At 33.1% G+C, this 24,130-nt stretch overlaps 1 protein-coding gene across 3 annotated transcripts in view; it reads right to left on the reverse strand.

Moving 5' to 3' along the window:
- Positions 1–317: 317 nt before the first annotated feature.
- ZFYVE16 (zinc finger FYVE-type containing 16) overlaps positions 318–24,130 on the reverse strand; it is a 46,845-nt gene continuing 23,032 nt past the window's right edge. For all 3 annotated transcript variants that reach the window (XM_081132841.1, XM_081132839.1, XM_081132840.1), the window contains 13 exons: positions 23,171–23,313; positions 21,231–21,606; positions 18,995–19,117; positions 18,125–18,280; positions 17,347–17,571; positions 13,940–14,022; positions 13,065–13,169; positions 12,540–12,687; positions 10,709–10,789; positions 7,713–7,875; positions 6,517–6,622; positions 5,419–5,586; positions 318–3,322 (listed from right to left, as the gene is read on the reverse strand). In XM_081132841.1, the coding sequence (XP_080988967.1) occupies positions 3,158–3,322; positions 5,419–5,586; positions 6,517–6,622; positions 7,713–7,875; positions 10,709–10,789; positions 12,540–12,687; positions 13,065–13,169; positions 13,940–14,022; positions 17,347–17,571; positions 18,125–18,280; positions 18,995–19,117; positions 21,231–21,606; positions 23,171–23,313 (2,042 nt within the window). In that variant the 3' untranslated portion in view covers positions 318–3,157. The remainder of the gene's footprint in view (positions 3,323–5,418; positions 5,587–6,516; positions 6,623–7,712; positions 7,876–10,708; positions 10,790–12,539; positions 12,688–13,064; positions 13,170–13,939; positions 14,023–17,346; positions 17,572–18,124; positions 18,281–18,994; positions 19,118–21,230; positions 21,607–23,170; positions 23,314–24,130) is intronic.

Genomic DNA, 24,130 nt, shown 5'->3' on the forward strand with positions numbered 1-24,130 from the left:
TTCTGCAATAAGATGCTTTTTATCAATCATTGAGTAAAAGTGAGAAGCAATGAAATCTGTAAGATTCTAAATATAAACCACTTAATTCAAAATAATTGAGGTGTAATTGAAATCGTGTTCTTCAGTATAAATAGCATGCTATACATTTGTATAAAAACAATGAAGGGAGCTCCGGCAGGGCTCAGTTGGTTGGAGCATCGTCCCATACACCAAAATGATTGCAGGTTCTATTCCCAGTCAGGGCACATACTTAGGTTGTGGTTTCGATCCCTGATCAGGGTGGTACAGAAGGCAACCGATTGGTGTTTCTGTCTCACATTGATGTCTCTCTCTCAAATCAATAAAAACATATCCTCGAGTGAGAATTAAAAAAAAATGGAGGGGAAAAAAATACATATGTATTTGCTGCTACTGCACCTAAACCATGGGAAGATACACAAGAAACTAATAAAAATGATTACTTGTTGGGTATGGAGAGTGGGAAGAAGAAGGTATATGCATACAGGTGAGAGGTAAAACTTAACACTGATAATTTTTCAATATTTTTTCTGATATTTGAATTGTATATATATTATATATATGGAACATTTTTTAATCACAAAGAGAAATTAAAACCTAGGATGATTTGGAGGTTTCTGGTTTATTTCAAGATATTTTCTTTTAAAATGAGTCAAGTTCTCAAAGTTATGCTTGCTATTAAAAAAAGAAAAGCTCTGTTACTTGCTTATAAAACAGCATCTGAATCCAAGCTGTTACAAATTTAGGCAACTGAGACACCATGTCAGGCTACTACTTTTATGATAATTAAATTATAAAGCAAGATACACAACATAGAAGTCTCTAAAGTAAATTGCCTTAAAAGGGAAAATTCGGTCTTTTTACATATTATAGATTTTCAGCTCTTGCCTAGACAAGTTTAGTGCCCACCATCTAACAGGTTCTCAGGTTGCCTTCTCATTATTGGTATAGTTATCTTCCAGGGTTGTTTTCCAACCACCTAGTCTAGATCCATATTTCTATTATAGCAATTACTTTTACTTTGTTAATGATCTGCTTCACACATTCAGCTCCAAGAGGGACAGAACTCTTTCATTCATCTTTTAACCAGTAAAGGCTAATAAAGTGCTCTGCACATAGCAAGAATATAGACACAAAGTTTGTTAGATGACTGCATAAAACAATGAGCTAGATTTTACTTCATATTTCAAAATTCAGAAAAAGAGAGTAGTATTAAAAAGCATAAGACCGAAAACAGATCATTGCAGAGTGAGTACAAAGAACCATTTCTATTTTTTCACCTTTAAAAAAAGTAAAACTTCAAATTAAGTACCAATGTGAAGAACATGACCAAATAAGCAACAAATGCATTCAGAAACATACATTACAAAGAATACTTTAAAAGGTGCCTCCAAAGGCACATAATTCCAATTGTTATGAAATGTAGAGATTTTTTTAAAAGAAGTCGAAAGCTGTCCCATCATGGGAAAAGCCCTCCACCATCTGGTTATTTTAAGTGCACAGTATTCACAGGTTGTACAGTTATTTATACCACAAAATAAACACACACTATATAAAGAAAACATAGAGTTTGATATGTAATTGCTTTTACCTTATATATTTAAATGTTTCACAAATTATTACATATTATCTTTTATTTAATGTCTGCAACATTTTACACTGTTTATGAAGTAGCTACTTCCAGACAACTGATATTCTCCTTCATACTAGTAGTCTTTGGCTAGTACTGCAGATGTGATTTAGTAGGAACCATCTGACCAATCTGATTAAAATTCTTAGTCTCAGTTCCTGAGTTATAACCCTGACTTGGTCTTCAAGTTGAAATACTTCCTAAATATTTTTCTTAAAACAGGGCTATTTAGTGTAATTTCTTTTTCTTGAGATATACAAGTGTTTCTGATACAAAAACATATATATTCCACATAAGAATAAAAAAGCATCAAAATGATTATATTTTATATAACTTAAATGACAGGACTAACTAAAATATACTCATTTTTTTAACGCAACATACTTCTCTTATTTTGCTGTTTGAAGAGGAAAGCTCTGTAACAGTTTTAAATACATAGAATTTAACTTATGCTAATATTCTGTTATAAAAAATAACTACCATATAAAGAATTTTAAATATGCAAAAGTAATTAGTTCATTGAAATTTATAATTAATACATTGGAACTAATGCAAAAAGTAATTAGTTCATTAAGATTTATAATTAATACACTGGTGTGAATGAAAATATGTAGACTTGCCAAGCAATTTCTAAGGCCTAAAGGAGAAGTAAAAATAAAACCTGTTTCAGGCTTCATTTATTGCTACATAATGACTACCTCAAGGGTCATCTGGCCTGTCGTCAATCACTCTTTATATAAGTGGCAAATACAGTGGTATACTTTGGAAAGAAAGGGTGAAAAATAATACACTGCAATACAAAAATATTGCCTATTTATAAATTATTAAAGATTTATAAAACACATACCAAAATCACATGTTCTCACTATAAAAACAATATACTTAAATATAGAAGCACAAAATCCTGAAACATCCACAATTATTTTAAGAATACCCATTTAATCAAGAAAAAAACGTAATAATTTGAGAAGAAAAAAGGCAAAATTCTTATTTTAATTCAATCAATCAGAGTTTAGTCATGGAGGTAGGTCTCCACTCCAATTATACAAATAAGTTATGTCTTATTCAAGGAATATCACATTAAGTCTAATATGGAAACTGGTCTATGCCACTGAAATACATTTTTAACAGACTTTAAAAACCAGTAATCTAACTGGCATATACAGAAAACAGATATTTCCCTTTATAAGGTTACATCTGAAAAGAGCCTTCACTGAAATCAATCTTGGCATAAAGAGGTATTACCTTTAAGTGCAGATACTTTGGCATAGCATTTAAATAACACAGTAAATGCTACAAATTTCTTAAAGACAGAAGTAATCCTTATATTTTTAGAGATTTAAATTGTGCTAATGATTTAAAAAAGGTCATTCCTGCCTATAAAGCAAAGCTTTTATGTGTTTCAAACATCAAACATATTTTCTTTTAGTGTTTGTGGCATTTCAGGTTTAGTACTGTAGTTAGTTTTAACAAATCAGTTTGCAATATATAATACTGTGAATCATCTTTTCACTGAAAAAGATTTTCTATAATGAAAAATACTAATTCTATTTCTAATGGTAAACTAGTAGAGCTGGAGGTCCCACCATGGATCACAGGGATTAGAGCACTATCAAGATCATTTAGATAATGCTGAGGAAGAAGCCGGCCTTCAGATCCTGCCTGGAATTCAACCTGGGAAAAAAAAAAATTGTGATAAGACAACCCTAAAAAGTGAGCAATCTTGTTTAGCTCAGCAGATGAATATAAAATAATTAAACTAAAAATATCATCCAATTTAAGCATGTTAAGAAAATAACTGACATTTTATTCATAAAATATATTTTTTTCTTTTTTTTTAATCCTCACCTAAGGATATTTTTTCCATTGCTTTTCAGAGAGAGTGGAGGCAGGGGAATGAGAGAGAGCCAAAGAGAGAGACATTGATGTGAGAGAGACACATCTATGGGTTGCCTCCTGCACGAGCCCCAACCGGGGATGAAGAGCGAACCTGAAACCCAGATATGTGCCTTGACCAGGAATCGAACCCACAATTCTTGGATGCGCAGGCTGATGCTCTAACCACTGAGACACACCCGCCAGGAGTCTCCTATATTTCTTTCATCCACCTACTACATAAATTGTAATTGGTCCTCCCACAGATATCATTAAAATAAAAACAATTCCACTAATTCATGCTTTAAGTTTCCTCTCAAAGAACATGTAAACACACGGGAGGGCTAAGGTTTTAAACGATTACCAACATGACTTAAATAAAAACGCCATGGTATTAAAAAGAGTAATCTACTTTAAAATATTTTTAATTTGTTGCATAATATTTAATATCTGAATTTAATGTTGCTGATGAAAATTACATTTTAACTTGACTAAAGAAATATTAGTGCTTACTCAAATAACAATTATCAGATGTTTCCTTGAAAAAGGAACTTTTAACAGTGAGATAAAAATATAAGTTCTTTTCAATAAGAACTATGAGTATAACATATACTGGCTGAAGAAAAGCAAACCTTCAGCATTTGAACTCATTCATGTTTAAATAAACCATTCTAAAGAAGAAAGTGCTTTGAAATTTATTATATTTGATGTTGGAAATAGTTAGAAATGTGCATTAAAATACTGGAGTACTATTTTTTACCTATCAAATTGGTAAAGTTCAAAAGTCTGATTACACACTGCTTTGATAAGGATGTTGAGGGAAAGAACGCGCTCACAAATCATGGCAGAAATATAAATTGGCATAACCTCTATTTGAGACAGTATGGTAATACCTATTGAGTACATACTTAGACCAGACAATTCTAAGAATGTTTCTGATACACTTATGCAAAGGCAAAATACTGTGGATAACCTAAATGTCAATCAGTACGTCCCAATCTGGCATAAGAACTAGTTAAATAAATTAGAGTACATTTATATAATAAACTACTACTATGCACCTTAAAAAGAATATATAGTAATGTGAAATATCTCTAAGATATATTGAGTTAAAAAAGCAAGCTAAAAAAAAGTGTAAAGGAGGGGAATGAAAAGGACACACTTATTTGCTTGTGCATGCATAAAAGCACAAATAATAATACATAGAAATGGGTAACATTTGATTGCCTCACTAGGAAAGAAGAATGAGAGGGAGTACAGAGGTGGACTAAAGGGTTTGGAGTTAAGGATAGGAAGGTCTCTCCAAGTCTATTTATTACCTTACACAACTCTACTGGGCATCATTTACACTGTAGCCAGGAGTTAAGAGGCCAATTACATAGATCACTGGAAATGTTCAATGAGGTGATTCTGTTATATATACACTTTTAGAGTATATTTAAATCATGTGAATACAGAATCTATTCAGAATAATAAATTTAAAAACCTACTTGTCAAGAAGAATTGTTGTGGAACAGGGGTGTCAGCAAACTATGGCCTGAGGGCCAATCTGGCCCACAGTTTTTTGTAAACAAAGTTTCACTGGAACACAGAGAACTTGTCAGTTCACATACTGTTTATGGCTGCTTCTGCACTATAATGGAAGAGTTGAGTAGTTGTGAAAGAAATCATTCAGCCCACAATGCCTAAAATATTTACTGTCTAGCCTTTTACCAAAAAAGTTTGCTGATCCACTGTGGAGAGTAAAGGAGATAATGTACATAAAGTGTGTGCACACCTTGATGTTCAATAAATTTCTGTTGTCTTCATTCACCCCAAAATAAAAGGTTAACAGAAAACCTTTTGATTAATATATGATATTCATTTCAAAAATACATCACAGAAACATGCCTCACCATATCAGTGTCAATGGAAACCCTGAGGCCAATTTTATTCATCCCATTGCTCTTCAGAGTTTTCAGGTGAGGGCACAGTGCAGCACTACAAGCCATGGCTATTTCTTTTGCAAACTGGTAACGGCTTGCTGAAATAGATAAATCCTGGTCCTTTAGAAAGTAGAACACCTGAAATGTATTTAATTAGGAAAGAAGTCATGATTTAAAAATGCAAAAATTGCTAATTTTAATTCAACTTTATTAATAAAATTCCAATGCTAGTGCCATGAAACTCACTAGCTTAAGAGCAATATATATGAGCATTACTTACATACACCATGATCTATACTATAAGTTACTTAAAACCAAAGGTTATGGAATTTGGAAATGACTTAGCTATTTTTGCCTAAAGTTAACCTGTAGCAACAAGAGCCTTGTTAACTCAGTTTAAAGAAGGGCATTAATGAATCTACCCTATACTATCACCATTCTATAAGGACATCCTAATAAAGTTAAGATTGAACAAAAAAATGTTCTGTAATTTCTACATCCTCTATAGTTTCTATCTTGTGCATGCATAAAAATCACAAAGAATACATACGCAATAAGTAACAATGATTGCCTGGACCTGAGAGGTAGCATGAGGGCAAGTATGGATGTAGATTAAGGGTTTAGGGGTCTATAATTTCATATACCTTTCTTAAAATAAAAATAAAAAGAAACTGAAAAAGAAAAGAAACATTTAAAAATAACTTGCATAAGTGATTATAAATTGATATCAATAAAATACTTTAATTTTTGTAAAATAAGAGAAAAATGAAAATAATATAGTGAAAAAACATTTCTGTATAAACAAATACGGCAATGCTGCCAAAACTTAACTGTAAGCTAGCAGGCAGTGGCATCATACAATAGCCTGAAATAAATACTACTATGGAAATCCAAATTTGGTGTTATAAAAGGAAGTCTGGTAAGAAATATGTCTCGCAGTGTAATGTAAAAAGTGTAATAAGCTGTACTTAAACATTCAGAGGTTGAGTGCTGCAAAATCTGCCAAAAAAACAAAAACCATATCCAAACACAGCATGTAAAGGGAAGGGAAACTCCTTTCTCAGTTACCTCAGTACACTTTACAATCTTCTCATCAGTTTCAAAATCTGCTTCCAGTTTTATTTTTTCACTTGGAAATCCTTGTAATGTTATTCCATCCACAGAACTAATAACACTACAGAATAAAACATAATACAACAGAATTATTACTACTAAGGCACTTCCTATGAAATAAGTTATTAGATTTGACATAGAATGAGAAAAATTATGAAAGTTATAAATTCATACATACGAAGTTTAATTACATACAAAATAATTAAAACTAGTTTATATTCATTTACCAAGATTTCTTGATTGTGTAGCAAATTATATCTACTTTTTCATATGACCAATTCAGACCTGAGATTTAAAATACCTTAAATAGTCCCCTAACAGAAAAGCTGTCTCATGCCCTAGCCAGTTTTCTCAGTGGTTAGAGCATCAGCCCATAGACTGAAGGGTCCCAGGTTCAGTTCCAGCCAAGGGCACATGCCTCAGTTGCAGGCTCGATCCCTGGCCCTGGTCAGGGTGTGTGCAGGCGGCAACCAATCGATGTGACTTTCTCCCGTCGATGTTTCTCTCTCTCTCCCTCTCCCTCCACTCTGAAAAGCAATGGAAGAAATATCCTTGGGTGAAGATAAAAAAAAAAAAAGTTGTCTCATGAATTTTAAAAATTCTATTTTAGAATCCTTCAGCATTAGCCCTCTTCTTCATTCTTTGCTCCAGACCCCTTAGCCATTCTCAACAAAAAAAAAAACAGAAAGAAAACGGGTAACTGAAAAGAGGAAGGAATGGCAGTAATATTCTGTAAGGCCTCTAAAGTATATATTAAATTCAGCTGTTTGTATTTACAGCGAGTCAATATAAAACAGAATAAACAACTAAAGGGAATCCTTTACTTACTTGACAAAAATAGGTATCATACCACAGAAAAAATGTCTTGCCTTTCTCAGCCCTGTCCACACAGCTACACAATGGACATTTTGTCTTCAGCCCCCTCCCAACTGACCACCCTTCAATAATTTACAGCATCCTGGCCAAGCACACACACATGATGCTAGTTAGGTGCATGTTTGAAAAAACAGACTGAATTCATTAACTGAAGTATAAGCACTGAAATTCATGGTATAATTCTATATTCATAAAATATTTTTTTATTAACAAGATGTTTTTATCCTTCCCCTTTCCATCAAATCAATTACATTTTAATAACAGAAAGTTCCTACCCTTTGTTTCCTTTTTCTTCAGAATCTACCCAGCAAATATCCACATATTCTCTCAGGTCTACAGCATCAACTTTCCCACATGTAATCTTAAAGTCTTTTTGTTCTCGTAGAGCTAGCCGTAAGCCATCCATGGTCTCTGGAGTTATTTGTACCATTAAACCATCTAAAAATGAGAGTTATGTTTCACGTTTATTTTACTAAATATCAATTTTTATGTCTAAGCTATAAAATTTGTATGAAAATACAAATGTATTTTGTTCTATGCAAGATATATTTTAAATCATCTGTTACATCATTTTAATGGTTGTTTTCTATTAGGAAATAAAACTATTACACAAAGTTAAAGATTTGTTTTTTAATGGTAAAAAAAAATTTAATAAATTGTTAAAAATATTTCCACTTCTGGCTATGATACCAAACTAGCTCTTTCATACCAACCAGCCATAAAACTAAACAAAAATATATGAGGCAACTGTTTCAGACAGTAGACAGTAGGAAGTGCAATACCATGATACCTAGAGGAAAACTCAACAAGTGAGCCCACAATTGTCCAGGCTCTCTTCTTCAGACAATTTCTACATGGTGATCCATTAAGCCTGCAATGGCCCTACTGGCCTAAGAAGCCAGAAATAACAGTCTGGGGGGTCCTGGAATCTGGGATCAAGACACTAAAGAAGGGGCACCAGAAGACTCTGTGTGAAGGTCACTTTGCATCCTTGGACTAGAACTAAGGAAAAGCACTGGAGGTTGAGTTCAATTAGCAATGGCTGATGATTTAATCAAGCATGCCAATGTAATGGAACTTCCACGAAAACCCATAAATATTAGGGTTTGGGGAGCTTCCAAGCTGGCAAATACATCAAGGTGCTAGAAGGATGATGTGAAGATTGGTATACCTGGAGAGGGCATGTAATCTCCATGACCCTTTCCCCATACTCTGTCCTATGCTTATCTTCCATTTGGTTGTTCCTAAGTTACATCCTTTACAAATGCTTTATAATAAACCAGTATACATAAATAAAGTATTTTCTGAGTTCTGTGAGCTATTCTAACAAATTTTTTAACCTGAGGAGGTGGTGATAGGATCCTCTGATTTATAGTCAGTTTGTCAAAAGTATGAGAGGCCCCAGACTTCTAAGTGGCATCTGAAGTTGGGGGCAGTCTTGTGGGACTGAGCCCTTAACCTATGGGGTGTGTGCTAACTCTGGGTAATTTCAGAATTGAATCGAATTGTTGGTCACCCAGTTGGTGTCAGAGAACTAGAAAATTAACTGATGTGAGGGGAAAAAAACCCAAACATTTGATATCAGAAGTGGTGCAAGTAAAAAACCTCTCCTATTGGGAGAACTAAATCACTGATGCTGGGTCAATTTCTATTCAAATGCAGAAAAATGTGAATGGATCCCTACCTTACATGTATATTAAAGGCAGGACTTTAAATCTTTAGGGACAGCCCGGCCAGGCGTGGCTCAGCAGTTGAGCGTCGATCTAGGATCTAGGTGATCAGGGTTTGATTCGCCCAGTCACAGCAAGTGCCCGGGTTGCGGGATCTATCCCCAGGGGCATGCAGGAAGCAGCCGATCAATGACTCTCTCATCATTGATGTTCCTATCTCTCTCTCTCCCTCTCCTTTCCTCTCTCTGAAGCCAATAAACATATATATATATATATTTTTTTTTTTTTTAATTTTATTTTATATCTTTATTGCTTTCAGAGAGAGGGAACGAGAGGGAGAGAGAGAGATAGAAACATCAATGATGAGAGAGTCATTGATCGAGCCCGCAACCTGGGCATGTGCCCTGACCGGGAATCGAACCCCGATCACCTGGATCCCAGGTCGACGCTCAACCGCTGAGCCACGCCCGGCCGGGCAATAAACATATATTTTTAAAAAATAATAAATAAGTAAATAAGTAAGTAAGTAAATAAATAAATAAATCTTTAGGGACAAAACAGAACATCTTTTTAACCACAGGATGGAAAGATTTCTTAAATAAAAAACATTAACCATAAAAGATTAATAAATTATGTTGTATTAAAATGAAGACCAATTTAAAAGACACTATAAAATGATGGAGGAAATCTACAATATATAAAAAAACAACTATAAATCGGTTAGAAAAAGTTACAACACAATAAAAAAATGGGCAAAAGATGTGAACAGGCATTTCACAGAAGAGACAACGTATGTGTCCAGCAAATATAAGATGCTCTACTTATTAGGGGTATGCTAATTATGACCATATTCAGAGATACCTACCAGATTGACACAAATTAAGTAGTATGCCAGAGAATACATTTGGAGAATATGTAGATCAATGGGAAATCTTATATAATGAAAATGATTTAGCAATATCTTGTAAAGTTGAACATTTTCCAATCTATTGGCCAAGAAATTCCACTCCTGGAGATAATACTCTAGAGAAACTCTTCGACATGTGCCCAATGTCGACTCACACCAAAAATGCTACTAGCACCATTGTTCATAATAGCAAAAAAAAAGAACCAACCCAGATGTTCATGATTAAAAGATAAAAGATATACATTCACAAGATAAAATATTTATTAGCACTGAAAATGAGTAAACTATAGTTGCTGGTAACAACATGCATAAATTTTAGAGACATAATGTTGCATGAAAATAGTAAATTCCATAAGACTATGTGAAGAATGAAATCATTTTTATAAATCTCCCAAATAAGCATAAATAAACAATATATTGTTTAGGCATATGTTAATACAGTGTAAAAAAATTAAGAGAATGATAAACAGTATTCAGTCTAGTAGTTAATCTTTGGAGAGAGAAGGAAGAAGGTATAAATAGACCCAAATATTGGTCATGTACTAGTTCTTCAGCTGCACAATGATTTCACAGAAATTTGTGGTACTATACCTTGTAACTTATATATATTCTTTTATATAAATATAAAATACAGTTTCAAAAAGAAATGGAAAACATCTTTACATTAAAACAATCTTAAAGATGAAACTCCTACCTTCAACTATGCTGGACTTAGCAAGAAATCCTGAAGATGTTTTTAGAGCTCCATTGAATACCACAAAACTTGCACCTGTCACTGATTCAAGAAATACAACAATTATGTTTTAACCTGCTCTATTTTATATGATATTTGTTAAATGTATAATGTGGAGCATGGCACAGTTACCACTTACATTATTAGAAAGCTAATTAAGATAAACTGCATAAAAGTAATTTAATGTTTGTATCTAATAATTGATCAACAAGTGTATTATTTAAAATGTTTGTGTCACAGAGGGTGTGAGAAACTGAACATCCACTACTGATAAGAGTATAAATCAGAACAATCTCTGGGTGGAAAACTTGATAATTATCTATTAAAATTACAAATACATGTATCCTTTGATGCACCAATTCCATTTTCAGAAATTAATGGCATGTGTATACAAGGTTATTCACAGTATATTTTTATAAATACCCAAGGACTGGTAAAAGTTATCTCCATCAATAAGGGACAATTAAATGATGTACACATATAAAGTGGAAAGTTATATGGAATGTGAAAATTCTTTATATACTAACACAGAATAATATCCAAAATGTGTTAACAAAAGAGAAAGCAAAGTGCAGTACAAAACAAATATTATGACTTGTTTAAAAAAAAGTAGAAGAAAGAGGTATGTGTGTGTTTGCTTAAATATACATACAAACAAAAGTGTCTCAGAAAGGATATACAAGAAACTGAGAACCCTGGGGTGGTTGCCTAAGGGAGGGGAAGAGGGTAGCCTGAGGATGAAGGGAGGAAAAGAGACTTTGTACAATAAATATTTATACCTTTTGAACTTATACCACATAAATATATACCTATTCAACAAATATTAAATAGTTGTTAAATTTTAATATCAACAATATGAGTGACATGGTAAGTGAAAAAAGCACAAAGTGTAAATATCCAGTATAAAATCATCTATTTTACATATTAATATAAAAAGGAAATACAGTAAAAATGTCAACAATGGCCATATATTGGCATTTTTCTTTTTAAAACATATTTTCCAAACTTATTACAAATGAGTATATATTACTTTTATAATCAGAAGAAAAAATTTTATTAGCCAACAGATGCCAGACTATTTTAAATAGGTTATTTTATAATAATGCATTCATTTTATGGAATACATATTTCCACTTAACTTTACATTTTTAAGGCCCTCTACTGCAAGGGTTTGGTAATCATAGCAGTCACTGAGGCCATTCAGCGAGAACTGAGAGTAATGTCGCTCAGACATGCTATGTATTCTACCACCTTTATCAGTTTTATACCCCTAGCCACTTACAGTTTTATAACTTATTTTCCATTCTTATCTACCCTGTGCTCCCCTAATTAAGAGGGTTGGAACAAAGAGCAAACAAAGGTGAAAAAAATCTCATTCCAGAAACAAATAACTGAGAAAATTTTTAAAAAGACTCCCACCATATAGGTCATACTAAGCCTGAAGGTATCTATTCCATGTTTCAAGTCTTTAAACCCAATGTAGCACAAGAGAAAAAGACAAATTAGAAGCAATTTTAAAACATGTTTGTGAAGATAAAATTTTAAAGCATGTTTTATCACCATCAATTCAGCAAATAAGTAAAATATACAGGGTGTCGCAAAACAAAAGTACACACACACTTCGAATAATAATAAAGGCAGTGTTTATTAAGATACATTTCATTTTCATTTAACAGCTATTAGCTGTTAAAAGTGTATATACATTTTTTTGGGACACCCTAGATATATTTCCCCTTTGAAAAGAATTCTATTGAGGTGGTATAATGCATCAACACTAGGAACCAACACTCACCTTTTCTAGGGTGGCCAGTGGCACTGTTGGCCTGTGTTTGATAAACTCCATCATTCTGTATACAGACTAGATGAGAATCTGCTTCTGTACTAAAACTAGCTCCAATGCTAATGACATGCTCATTAGAAGAATTTATTACTTTCATTACCTGGGGAAAAACACACACTCATTTAGAAATACTTCTACCATTGTATGCCTTTATCAGTTACACTAATTCAAAGTGTCACATTTCTGACCAGCTTCATAATTATCACGCTTTGGTCTGGAAAACTCCCCAATAATGTGATAGAAACAAATGTATGAAGATAAAATCACCTCAGTACATAAAACAGTAAGAAAAAAAGATGAAAGAATAGAATTAAACAAGTGCCTTATTAGGAAGCAAATCGAAAATTTCAAAATTAATATATTTTGCCATTATGTATTAGATAATATGATTCAAAACAAATTTAATCTGACACACTTCTAAGGAAATCTAATGTTCAATAATTATCTTCAAATCTTTAATAAAGCAATTATACTTACATCACTGTATTTTTTCCGAGGTATTTTTATGCAGCTTTTTCCCATTTCCATATGAATCAATAGTTGATCTATATTATGCAAGGTGTACTGGTAATTTCGAAGGTCCTACATAAAAAAATGACATTTCCATAAACATTACACTACTATCCATGCACATTTACCCACTCGTTAAATCCTTTAAGAGTATTCATCATTTTAAGACTTGTGATACATAACTGTGAAAATGCCATCTAAAATACAGTACCAACTTAAAAGCAACTAATCCTTCCAGCTACTCCACAAGAGTAATAAAGAATACCATTCTCAGGAAGAATTCTACAGTATGTGGGGTGATCTCCTCTTTCTAGTTAAAGATTTTCCATACAGATCTTCAAACTGAAAATTATAAATAAAAGTATGTCCACTGAAATACTTTTCTCTGGTAACAAGAAAACACAAAAGTATAGAAATCAGAGGTGGGAGGGAACCTGAGACACTGTCTATTCTAATCCTTCCTAAAGCAAATGAGAAAACTTAGGCCAGACATTGCTCACAGTCACCAAACTTACTGGCTTTACTAACATTTTTTACTAAATCTTCGGAAGTTTCAACATCTGTGTAGCTCCCACATTACCTAAATATGTAAGCACCCCAGCAGGATGAATTGAAAGGCAATTAGAATCAAGTACATATAAATTAGGAGAAATGTGTTCTAAAAAGCAATTCATTCAAAACATCCCATTTATGTTAAATGAACTAGAATTTATTTATGAGTAAACTTTCACTATACCAAATATGCCAAATTAAAACAGGAAAACATAAATGTGTAAAATTTACTAAGTACATTTTTAAAGTAATAATGCAAGAACACTTAATAAAATAGTTCAATTACTCACAACAAGTAAGTTCATAATAGTGTGTCCTATCTCTCCAAAAAGAGGTTTTCGATCTCTGATACTTGTTAGAGGAGCAGGGTATACTATATATAAGAAAGAAAAACTGGTTACTTTCAAAAGAACAACAACAAAAGAATCTTGGATTTATTACCTTTAATTCTTATTTTCATACAGTATGAATAAATACCCCCCATTCATTTCTTTGGGGAAAATGAGAGCTGACATTAACCCATACTGCGTATCTACTAGGTGCTACACTGAACTGGGAACTTTGCGTACATTATCTTATTTAAACCCTATAACAACCCGATGAGGCAAGTATGTCTTACTACAAATGGGAAAACAGAGACACAGAGGTTAATAAACTTGCCTATGATGACTAAGTTAATAACTGGTAAAACAGATTTGAAACTAGGCTTGCCTGATTCCAAGGCATTTAATCTTTTTGCTATGTTTCCATAAAATTATGATTGGAAAATTATAATTGGCTAGAGCCCCCTATAAAGTTCTGAACTTAAAGAGAAATATGAAGAATTAAAGATTTTAAGGGCATGTACATACAATTAATGTTCAATTGTGCTAATTTGTGGATTTATGTAGTAAACTTTTATAATTCTTGGGTCAGCATGATAAAAGGAGCACACAGAGTCAGAGAAATCAATGCAGAAGGAGAAGGGACATGGAGCCTGTCACCTAATGACTTTTCTCTCTCTTTAGGGCACTATAAATACTGCATACCAAAAAGAAAAAGATAACTTGATGGCAATGCAGCAGGACCTCTGGAAGAAAAGGAAGGTGAAAAATGGAAGGTGAGACTATTTCTAGGATGATAAAAAGCAGATATTTTTTTAACCTTCAGCTTAGGTAATGAGCACACAAACCTCTCTAACACCTGTTATACAAATAAATATACAGTACATCCTTAAAATTCTAAGACAACACACCTGGCATTATCTATTTTAAAAACTTAAGTCAAGGTAATACACATCTCTGCTATTACAAACATTTTTGTAGTGTTTAAAAGGATAACTAAGTTATTTGGAGGACAGAGGATGTAGACTAGAAAAACATAAGACATAATTAATGGTAAAAGACATTAAAATGATAAATGATACGCTTAAGGTAAATGCTAACTTTTTACTTCATCTCTTATGAATCAGGGAGCATCCCTGTAATTTAATAGAGGGAATTTTATTTCAAACACTATTTTCAAAAGGTTATGGCTTAGAATAACATCCTGTCAGTTACAAAGGGACCTCATAAATCATCTAATCCAACATTTAATGATATTCCAACCAAATGATTTCAACATAAAAGCACAGACAATCCCAATTTGAAAATTCCTAATTTCAGACAGTTACTTTCAGTTTTTAATCATGGGACTCTAACTTCTGTCATTAACTTTTCCATAAGCACATTATCCCTATAATAATATAAACAAGCGCGCGCACACACACACACCCCACTTCCAAGTTCACTTCTAAAGAGGCAAGGGCACCAATAACACCAAAATGCCAGTCTATCTATAATCCAGTAGAACATAAAAAACTCAGAAAAAAAGAGCTGAAACTAGTTAACTTCTATGTATAACTGCTGATTTGCCCTCACCACCACTAAACAGCTACCATAGTTTTGCAGCTCCAAACCCTGCGTATCTTTTGAGAAGTCCCTAATGTTGCTCCATGATTTTCCTTTCAGTGTGTGAAAAACAGACTTAGTATCTAGAAGTAATACAGGCCAAATTTACAGACTGCATGTTCCACAATTACTTAAGATTACCTAGTATACTGATCTAACCTTCCATAAAAATAGCATTTAAATATTTGATTTCAGAGACAAACTACTAGGTTGAATGGATGTAACACTTGGCTCAGAATTAAAATTTTTAAGCTCTTTGGATCACAGCACAAAACCTGAGATAAAAGTTAAATTTTGTTACTTTTTACACAATTTAATAGCATCACATATTTAAATCCTAAATGATAAGGGCTGCCCCCCCAAAAAACATCACAGTTTAATAATATTTGCCAAATAGAGGGATTTAATGAGTATCTTTTTCACTGAATTTGTCCATTTTGAAATAGTAATAGACACTTTATAACTTCCCTACATTTAATTTTCCTCCAAAAAAATACCTATTAAATTATATTAGAATGAAATTATAAAGTTTCATTAGATGTGATGTACTTCACATGCAAGAAATAAATTACTTCTTGAAAAGAAGGCTAGAGAGCCCTGGCTGGTGGCTCAGTTGGCTGGAGCGTGTCCAGTGCACCAGAGGGTCTTGGTTTGATTCGTGTCAGACACATACCCAGGTTACAGCTCTGATATCAGGTCAGGGAGCAAATAGGAGGCAACCGATGGGTGTTTGTCACATCGATGTTTGTTTGTTTCTCTCTCTCTCCCTCTCCCTTCCTCTCTCTCTAAAACAAGTATTTTATTTTATTTTTTAAAGAAAAAAAGGGTAAAGAAAGGGTGGGAATTCAAAAAAGTTTAACACTGGAAATACCTGGACCATTATTTCATAACAGTTTTAGAATCTCCAGTTGTGTCAAAGGTAGATATATAATGGTACACACAAACTCACTCAAATATACACATATACATGTATTATACATAAATGATACAGCCTACATCAGTTTTAGATAAGCCAAATGTCAATATAAAAATAAAAAGGAACCTCATACTTAAGATGTCAACCACTATTTTTAAGTATTCCTTTCTCTAAAAATAGTCAACACTTGATCATAGTCAGTAACTGAAAGCATTAGCACTGATAATCCAAAAATCCTTTAAGTTTGGCTCTATGATGTACACAAATTGAGGAGGGCAATACTTTACCTTCTTAACAAGTAGGCAACATAAAATGAACTCTCTACAGTACATGCTTTTAAGAAAACTTTCAAGGTTTTGTATGTTTCGTTCTGAAATTTAAAAACTATATTTTTAAAGTAAGTTAATATAATATTTATGAACATATAGAAACTTCAGGACATACCAAGGTTTTGTAGACTAATTTGGTAGTAGAGGAGGGTTGTTTTGGAATTTTAAAAGTACAGCGAAACAAAAGTGGTCCTATTAATCCATTAAAAAATTGATTTTAGTCCAGCCGAGTGTGGCTCAGCGGTTGAGCGTCGACCTAGGATCCAGGAGATCACAGTTCGATTCCCGGTCAGAGCACATACCCGGGTTGCGGGCTCAATCCCCAGTCGGGGGCGTGCAGGAGGCAGCCGATCAATGACTCTCTCATCATTGATGTTCCTATCTCTCTCTCCCTCTCCTTTCCTCTCTCTGAAATCAATAAAGATTTCTAAAAAAAAATCGATTTTAATGATATCCCTGAAATTCTTATTTTACATTCAATCTATTTGAACATATGAAATTTAACTTATTATTCTAAAACTTACCTTTATATTCTGCACCCAATCTCAGCATTAAACGCATAGGGAACACCTTTGCCCAGGGAATCTCTAGCTTCTGGATAAGAATTCCACAAAGAAAAGGATTACTTGGTAAGGGGAGATCATCAAGTTTCTGAAAAGTAGGTGTAATAAACAGGAATCCTCCATGGTCCTTGCTATTGAGAAAACTCTCAGTAAAGGTAATATTGTCCAAGTTTTCTATGTATTTTCCTGGAAATAAAATCATTTAAAAAAGATTTTAAGTTGTTTTAAAGAGGCATTCTGAGTTTGAATGTCCCAATATAAACTTCCTCAAATAAAGGCAATGTAGAATTTATTTTTTTTTCCACTCTTGAAGAAGCATCTATTAAATGCTTGTTTGCACAAAGCTCAATTATCCTTGGAGATAGAGAACTGTGAACAAAAATCTGAAAATGTTTCTAACCATAAGCTATTTAAAAAATTTTCTCCTTACTGCATGGTCAAGTGAAAAATCATAATGTCCCTCCAATCTTATAGAAACAGTAAGAAAAATATAGAGACACATAAAAAATCAAAAAGACAAATATATTTTCACTTAAAAAAATTTTTTAAATCTGTATAAAGACACTAGTCACATAAAATCATTGCTAGATTTAAGGAGACTGAAAATGATTAGATCTAAGAAATCAATAATCTCTTCACAAAACAAATCTTTAGTACATTTAGCATAACCAAAAGCATAAATGCCTTTAATTAATTTATCCATCCCCTAGTCTGAACGGTTCAAAATAAAAAGCTATACCTTTTAGAGCATCCTTATATATGGAGATAAATAGTCTGAAGATGTCCTTAGGAATAGTATCTTCATTTGGCAAACATAACAATAGAATAATAATTTCTGCCTGTCCCAAGCCATGCAATCCATTGGTTGAGAAGTACCAATATTTTTCTGAGGAATCTTAAGTGATAAAAGCATACAACTATAAATGTCAACTTCTATTAAACAAAAAAAAAACAAACATAATTGTCCTTTGCACGAAGTACAATTTTCAAATTCCTTATTTTCCCAGAGTTCTCCTCACAAAAACTTTAAATTGAATTGTATAAGATTAATGTAAAAAAAAGAAAAGACTATCTTGTAGAGTCAATTAATAAATAACACTAAAATAAAGATGCACTAATATGCTGAAATGTAGTAAGAATCAATTTAGTTTCACAAAGAATGAAAAGCTGAGAAATGCATTGTTGAGTAGTGAGGGTTATTTATTACTGAAGATTATTTAACTTTTAGTTTGGTCACAAGTCATTGATTTTAAACTGTCTTTATTGCTACTAAATCAGGATTCTTGCTTATCTGAATTACTAAATTTCAATTTGTCTAAAAGCTATATAAATGAAGTACAATTAAATGTATCATAAGCATCAATATACAGCTCAGCTATGAGCCCATGACCTTAACATACTTACTGAGGGACACTAGTAAAAATCTGTAAGCTTGTATTTCAACTCCCACTGAATAAAATTTGCAAAATCTTTATATTCATATTTGGCTAAAAAAAATATCCAGTGCTGCTTATTTTCCATGATTGCCAGTCAAAATCTAACCTGAAGGTGTAATTAATTCAGAAATCCTGCTTAATGATGAGGCAAAGAAAGATGTATCATTACTTACAAAATACTAACTTGACATTCACGAGTAGATTAGCATTTAGGACAAATGTAACAGGATGAAAAGCTTTGTCTTCAAGAAGCAAAATGATCTGCTCATGAGATGGGTGTTCTTCCACTACAGGCACTAAATCATGAAAATGACACAGAATCAGAAATATGGCATCCTGTTAAATATGCTTGCAGTGAAAAAAACCCAGATTTATAAATTAACCAATGGCTTGAGCAAATTTAAAAAGCAAACATGTTCCATAAAATCAATCAACACCCTGGACAACTATTATATACTTTTCTATTTATGTAAAGATATTAATACTCTAATACATATAAATCCTGATACATTGTATATACACAAAAATGTTGAGTAAACAGCATACTTATATAATTTTAGCACTTTTAGAATTTTAAAACAAACTTTTGTTGTTGTTCTTCAAAATATTATAGATGTTCCCTTTTTTTCTCATTGACCCCTTCTACCCTGTACCCACTCCCCTCTCAGGCCTTCACCACACTATTTTCTGTGTCCGTGGGTTACGCATATATGCGTATAAATTCTTTGGTTAATCTCTCACCACCCACCCCCACCTTCCCTCTGAGATTCATCAGTCTGTTCCATGCTACCACATCACTGATTCTATTTTGTTCATCAGTTTATCAAGTTCTTTAGTTTCCACATATAAGTGAGATCATGTGATGCTTGTCTTTCTCTGCCTGTCTTATTTCGCTTAGCATAATATTCTCCAGGTCCATCCATACTGTCCCAAAGGGTACAAGATCCTTTTTCTTTACAGCTGCACAGTATTCCATGGTGTAAATGTCCCACAGCTTTTTTATCCACTCATCTACTGATGGGCACTTGGGAAGTTTCCAGATCTTAGCTATTGTAAATTGTGCTGCTATGAACATAGGGGTGCATATATTCTTTCTGATTAGTGTTTCAGGATTCTTAGGATATATTCTAATTTCCAAAGTGTACGAAGAACTCATACAACTGAACAAGAGGAAGACAAACAATCCAATTAAAAAATGGGCAAAGGACCTAAGTAGATACTTCTCCAAAGAGGACATACAGGTGGCCAAGAGACATATGAAAAAATGTTCAAGGTCACTAATCATCAGAGATGCAAATTAAAACCACCGTGAGTTATCACTTCACACCTGTCAGAATGGCTGCCATCAACAAATCAACAAATGACATGTGCTGGTGAGGGTGTGGAGAAAGGGGAACCCTAGTACACTGCTGGTGGGAATGCAAACTGGTGCAGCCACTATGGAAAACAGTATGGCGGTTCCTCAAAAAATTAAAAATGGAGCTGCCTTTTGACCCAGTGATCCCACTTCTAGGAATATATCCTAAAACATTTCTGTAAAGTGGATTCCAGTCTGCAAACCACTCCAACTATAAATTCTGAAATTTACAATGCTGGGAAAGTAATCTAGACCCAAGTTGTTGACATACATTGTATGTCAGCAACAAGTGGGGGGGGGGGGAATCTTGACTATCAATAGAAAAATATTCATGGCCTGCAAAGAATAGGGCTTGAAGGTATTTTTGCCACTATAACCAGGTTTATGAAATAGCTCCTACTGACATAAAGCGATCCCAAGCTCCATCCTCCTACATTATCATGCACAGAGCATAATTACATCATGTCACAGGATGCAGTAATGCCTGGGGTGACAAGAATGGATGTATCCTAGGTAACTACTATGAGGTAGGAGCTAGCCAAAGGATCTTCAGCTTGGAAAGGACCTTAGAGATCTAGGTTCTCTTCTTTTAAAAAGAAACTGAGGCCCAAGGAGATTATATAACATGCTTCCAGTCATGCACATATTAAGTAGCCGAAGAGAAACTAAAATTCCAATCTAATACTCTTTTCCTTAGGCACTATTCTCCTTTGAAAAAAATGGTATGTCCTTAGAACTCTTAATTCAATGGAAATATTTTCAAGACTAACAGTCTATGAGTTTCCCTGTTGTATTTGACTTTTGTCTCACTCTAAGTTAGGGAGTCAGATGGGATAAATCAGTCATCTTCAACTTAAAAGTTCAAATCTTTTTAGAATTTGTTTTTATATAAAATTTTTTATAAACTAAAGTTACCAAGCCATATTATGTTTCAACCAAATTGTCTAAGTTTTAAAAAATGCACTTCATACAACACAGACAAAATTCATTAGTACATTCTTTAAAAAGAAAAAAAAAAAAGCTTTTAAAATTTAAATAACTGCTATTCCTACCTGATCCCTTTTCTTCAGATGCAACCAGAAGAGGGGGCAAGCTGTCCTCATCATTAGGTAGAAGACTAATCTTATTGCCCACATTCTTATCAATACCACACAGTAACCTATAATCTGAAGTATTAGCAACAGGTAAATTGCTGTTAACTAAGGCATCAGTAGTACTAGGTGGTTCCTCAGTTTCTGCAAAATCATCATCTAGTGTAAAAGAACCAGAAGTAGGTAACCCCTCAGTTCCTGTGCTTATGGGCAGTTTTTCCACAGATGAAACCTGAGAAATAGGACTCTGAATTATCTCATTTCTTGTAATATCTCCTATCTCATTGTTTGGTTTTTCCACTGTAGTAGAATGGGCGTGATCCACTGTGTTTACCATCTGCAAAATATGGAATAAAAAAGATCTGTTTATATTCTCTGTTCAACTGTGAAATATTCATCTCTATAGCCAAACATATTTTTTTTAATAAGAATAAATAAAACCAAAATGGGCTCAGAAATTCTTCAGAAGCCAAATTTCCCAAGAAACAGTACCATTTTGCTCCTTTAAATTCAGGAGCATAAGGTTTAGCTTTACTGTATGCTCAGGTAGGTAATAATGACTTTACTTTTATAGACTGGAAAAAGGAGGCAAGGAGAACTTCAGGATCCTATACCATATCACACAATGAACAAACTTAGTTCAACCCAAGGATCTCCTCATGACATCCAGAAAAGCCTTGGGTAAGCAAGGGAGAGGAAAAGGGGAAAAGACAGGGCAGGGATTGGTTAGGAAGCAGAGTGGTAAATATAGTACACAATAGTAACCACCAGTAATAAACTACACCTTATGTTTAAATAAAGCCCCTTTCTTTTTAGACTGGCCAAATCTGAGTCAATATTAAAAGAGACCATTTATGAAATCAATGAATACTTACTAGCCTATTTAGAACTTTTATGTTATTAAAATATTGATTAGGATAGGTGCTAGCTCAGAAACACTTTTGGTAATAATGGCTATTTATAAAATCTAGCTCCTGAACTCTTACTGCCAGACAGCATACGTTTAAATGGTATGTGAACTTGAACAGAGCATGATACATATACGTCTTCTCCAATGTATATACCCAGCATAAACCAGGTAACTGGCACAGAGTAAATGGCTCAATAAATGCTGAATTAAAATATTCCTACTTCATATATTAATACTTGCTTCTATGAGCATTTTGCTACTTTATAATAAGAGTTCTTAGTGGACTGGGAGTCTATATTATGTATCTTCTATTTAACATCTAGCAATTTTGAATAAATGCAAACATAAATACCACCACCAGATACTTTACTAAATCTTTGAAAATCATTAAACAAATATTAGTCTAAATCTAAGTTCTATTTCCCTATACCAGTGTTTTTCAAAACATGGTCCAGGGATCCCTGGGGTCCCCAAGACCCTTTCAGGGAGTCAGTGAGGTCCTAGGATTTTCTTCATATAATTTAACCAAAACGATACATCACAACAGGCTGAATATACAAACAGTTATGAGAATTTGTCTTTTACTAAGCCAGACATTAAGCCAAAATATAAAATAATGTTACCCCCTGACTAAACTTTTGTTTTGAAATTTTTCTCATAAAAATAGTATTTCTATTAATGAGTTTATTTTTAATTAATGAATTTAACTTTTTTCTATTTTAATATTAATATAGTAATTATCAATAGTTGTAACCCACAACTTATAGCTCTTTAGAATTCTCAATAACTTTTAGGAGCATAAAGGTGTATAGAGACCAAAAAGTTTGACAATGAAACAGGTAAAACCTAAAACACCAAATATTAATTACACCATGTACTTCCTCATTTTAGGGAGCTCGTATAATTAAAAAAAAAAAATACTCTGATCACAAAGAATTATCTACGAAATAAAGTTTTATTAAATTAACAAGTCATTCTTTAGATTTCTTACCAAGGGCAGATCTGGTAAGAGAGGACTAAAGTCTTCAGAACATCTTTTATTTCCAGATGATAATTTTGTTGTATCTGCAACTTCACCATTGGGCAATATACCATCTGCAAACCATACTCTCTTCTGTTCTTTGGAACATAATCCTAGATTCAGTTTAAAAAGTAAAGCATTTTAACTTGGCAATATTGCAATGATTTAATATAAAAATGGGTCAGGAAATGTTTTCAAAAGCTGTCAAGACCTGCATTCTCAGGGTTGCAAAGGCCTACCAAAATGGCCTTATGTGCCACTACGCACGCAGAGTGGAAGTCTTTTTCTAATTCATACAAAGGCAAATGGGCCTGGGAATCACGTACTCAGAAAAGGACTGGACAGGAGAGGTTATATTTTAAAGACACGGAGCAGGTTTAAAGCCTATGTTATTAAAACTAAGTTTGTGAGTGTGGAGTAGAGACTGACTAAAATTTAGGGACTAAGGCACAGGAAAATGGACTAGACCAGAGCATGGCAGATAAGCAAAGAAAAACATGAAGAACAGAAAGAGGCATAAAAAGTCTAAAAAAAGAAACAGGATCAACTTGTGCATCAGAAGTCATTTCTTTTAATTTATTTGACAAGAGAAGCATAATATATTGTATTCTTATAATATAGATATTCAATTTTATTAGTATTTATTAATATTTCCCTCCTATATTTGGAGGAAATAACTAGATAGTAGAATATGTTTTGTTATAAAGCATCTACAAAGAAAGGTTATAAAAATTATTGCCAGATGATTTTAGAATATCAAGATTAAAAGGATCAATCTATCTACCTTCCAAAACATAATACAGATAACACTGAAAAAACTAGAATCATATATAATTTTTGCAATATGGGTGTACATATTAAATAAGGTATCTTTCTTGTATTTGCAATACTTTTATAATAATAATTTAGGATGTCAATATAAGAGAATAT

Source organism: Miniopterus schreibersii (genome assembly GCF_964146895.1).
Source record: "Miniopterus schreibersii genome assembly, chromosome: 3".
Lineage (NCBI taxonomy): Eukaryota > Metazoa > Chordata > Mammalia > Chiroptera > Miniopteridae > Miniopterus > Miniopterus schreibersii.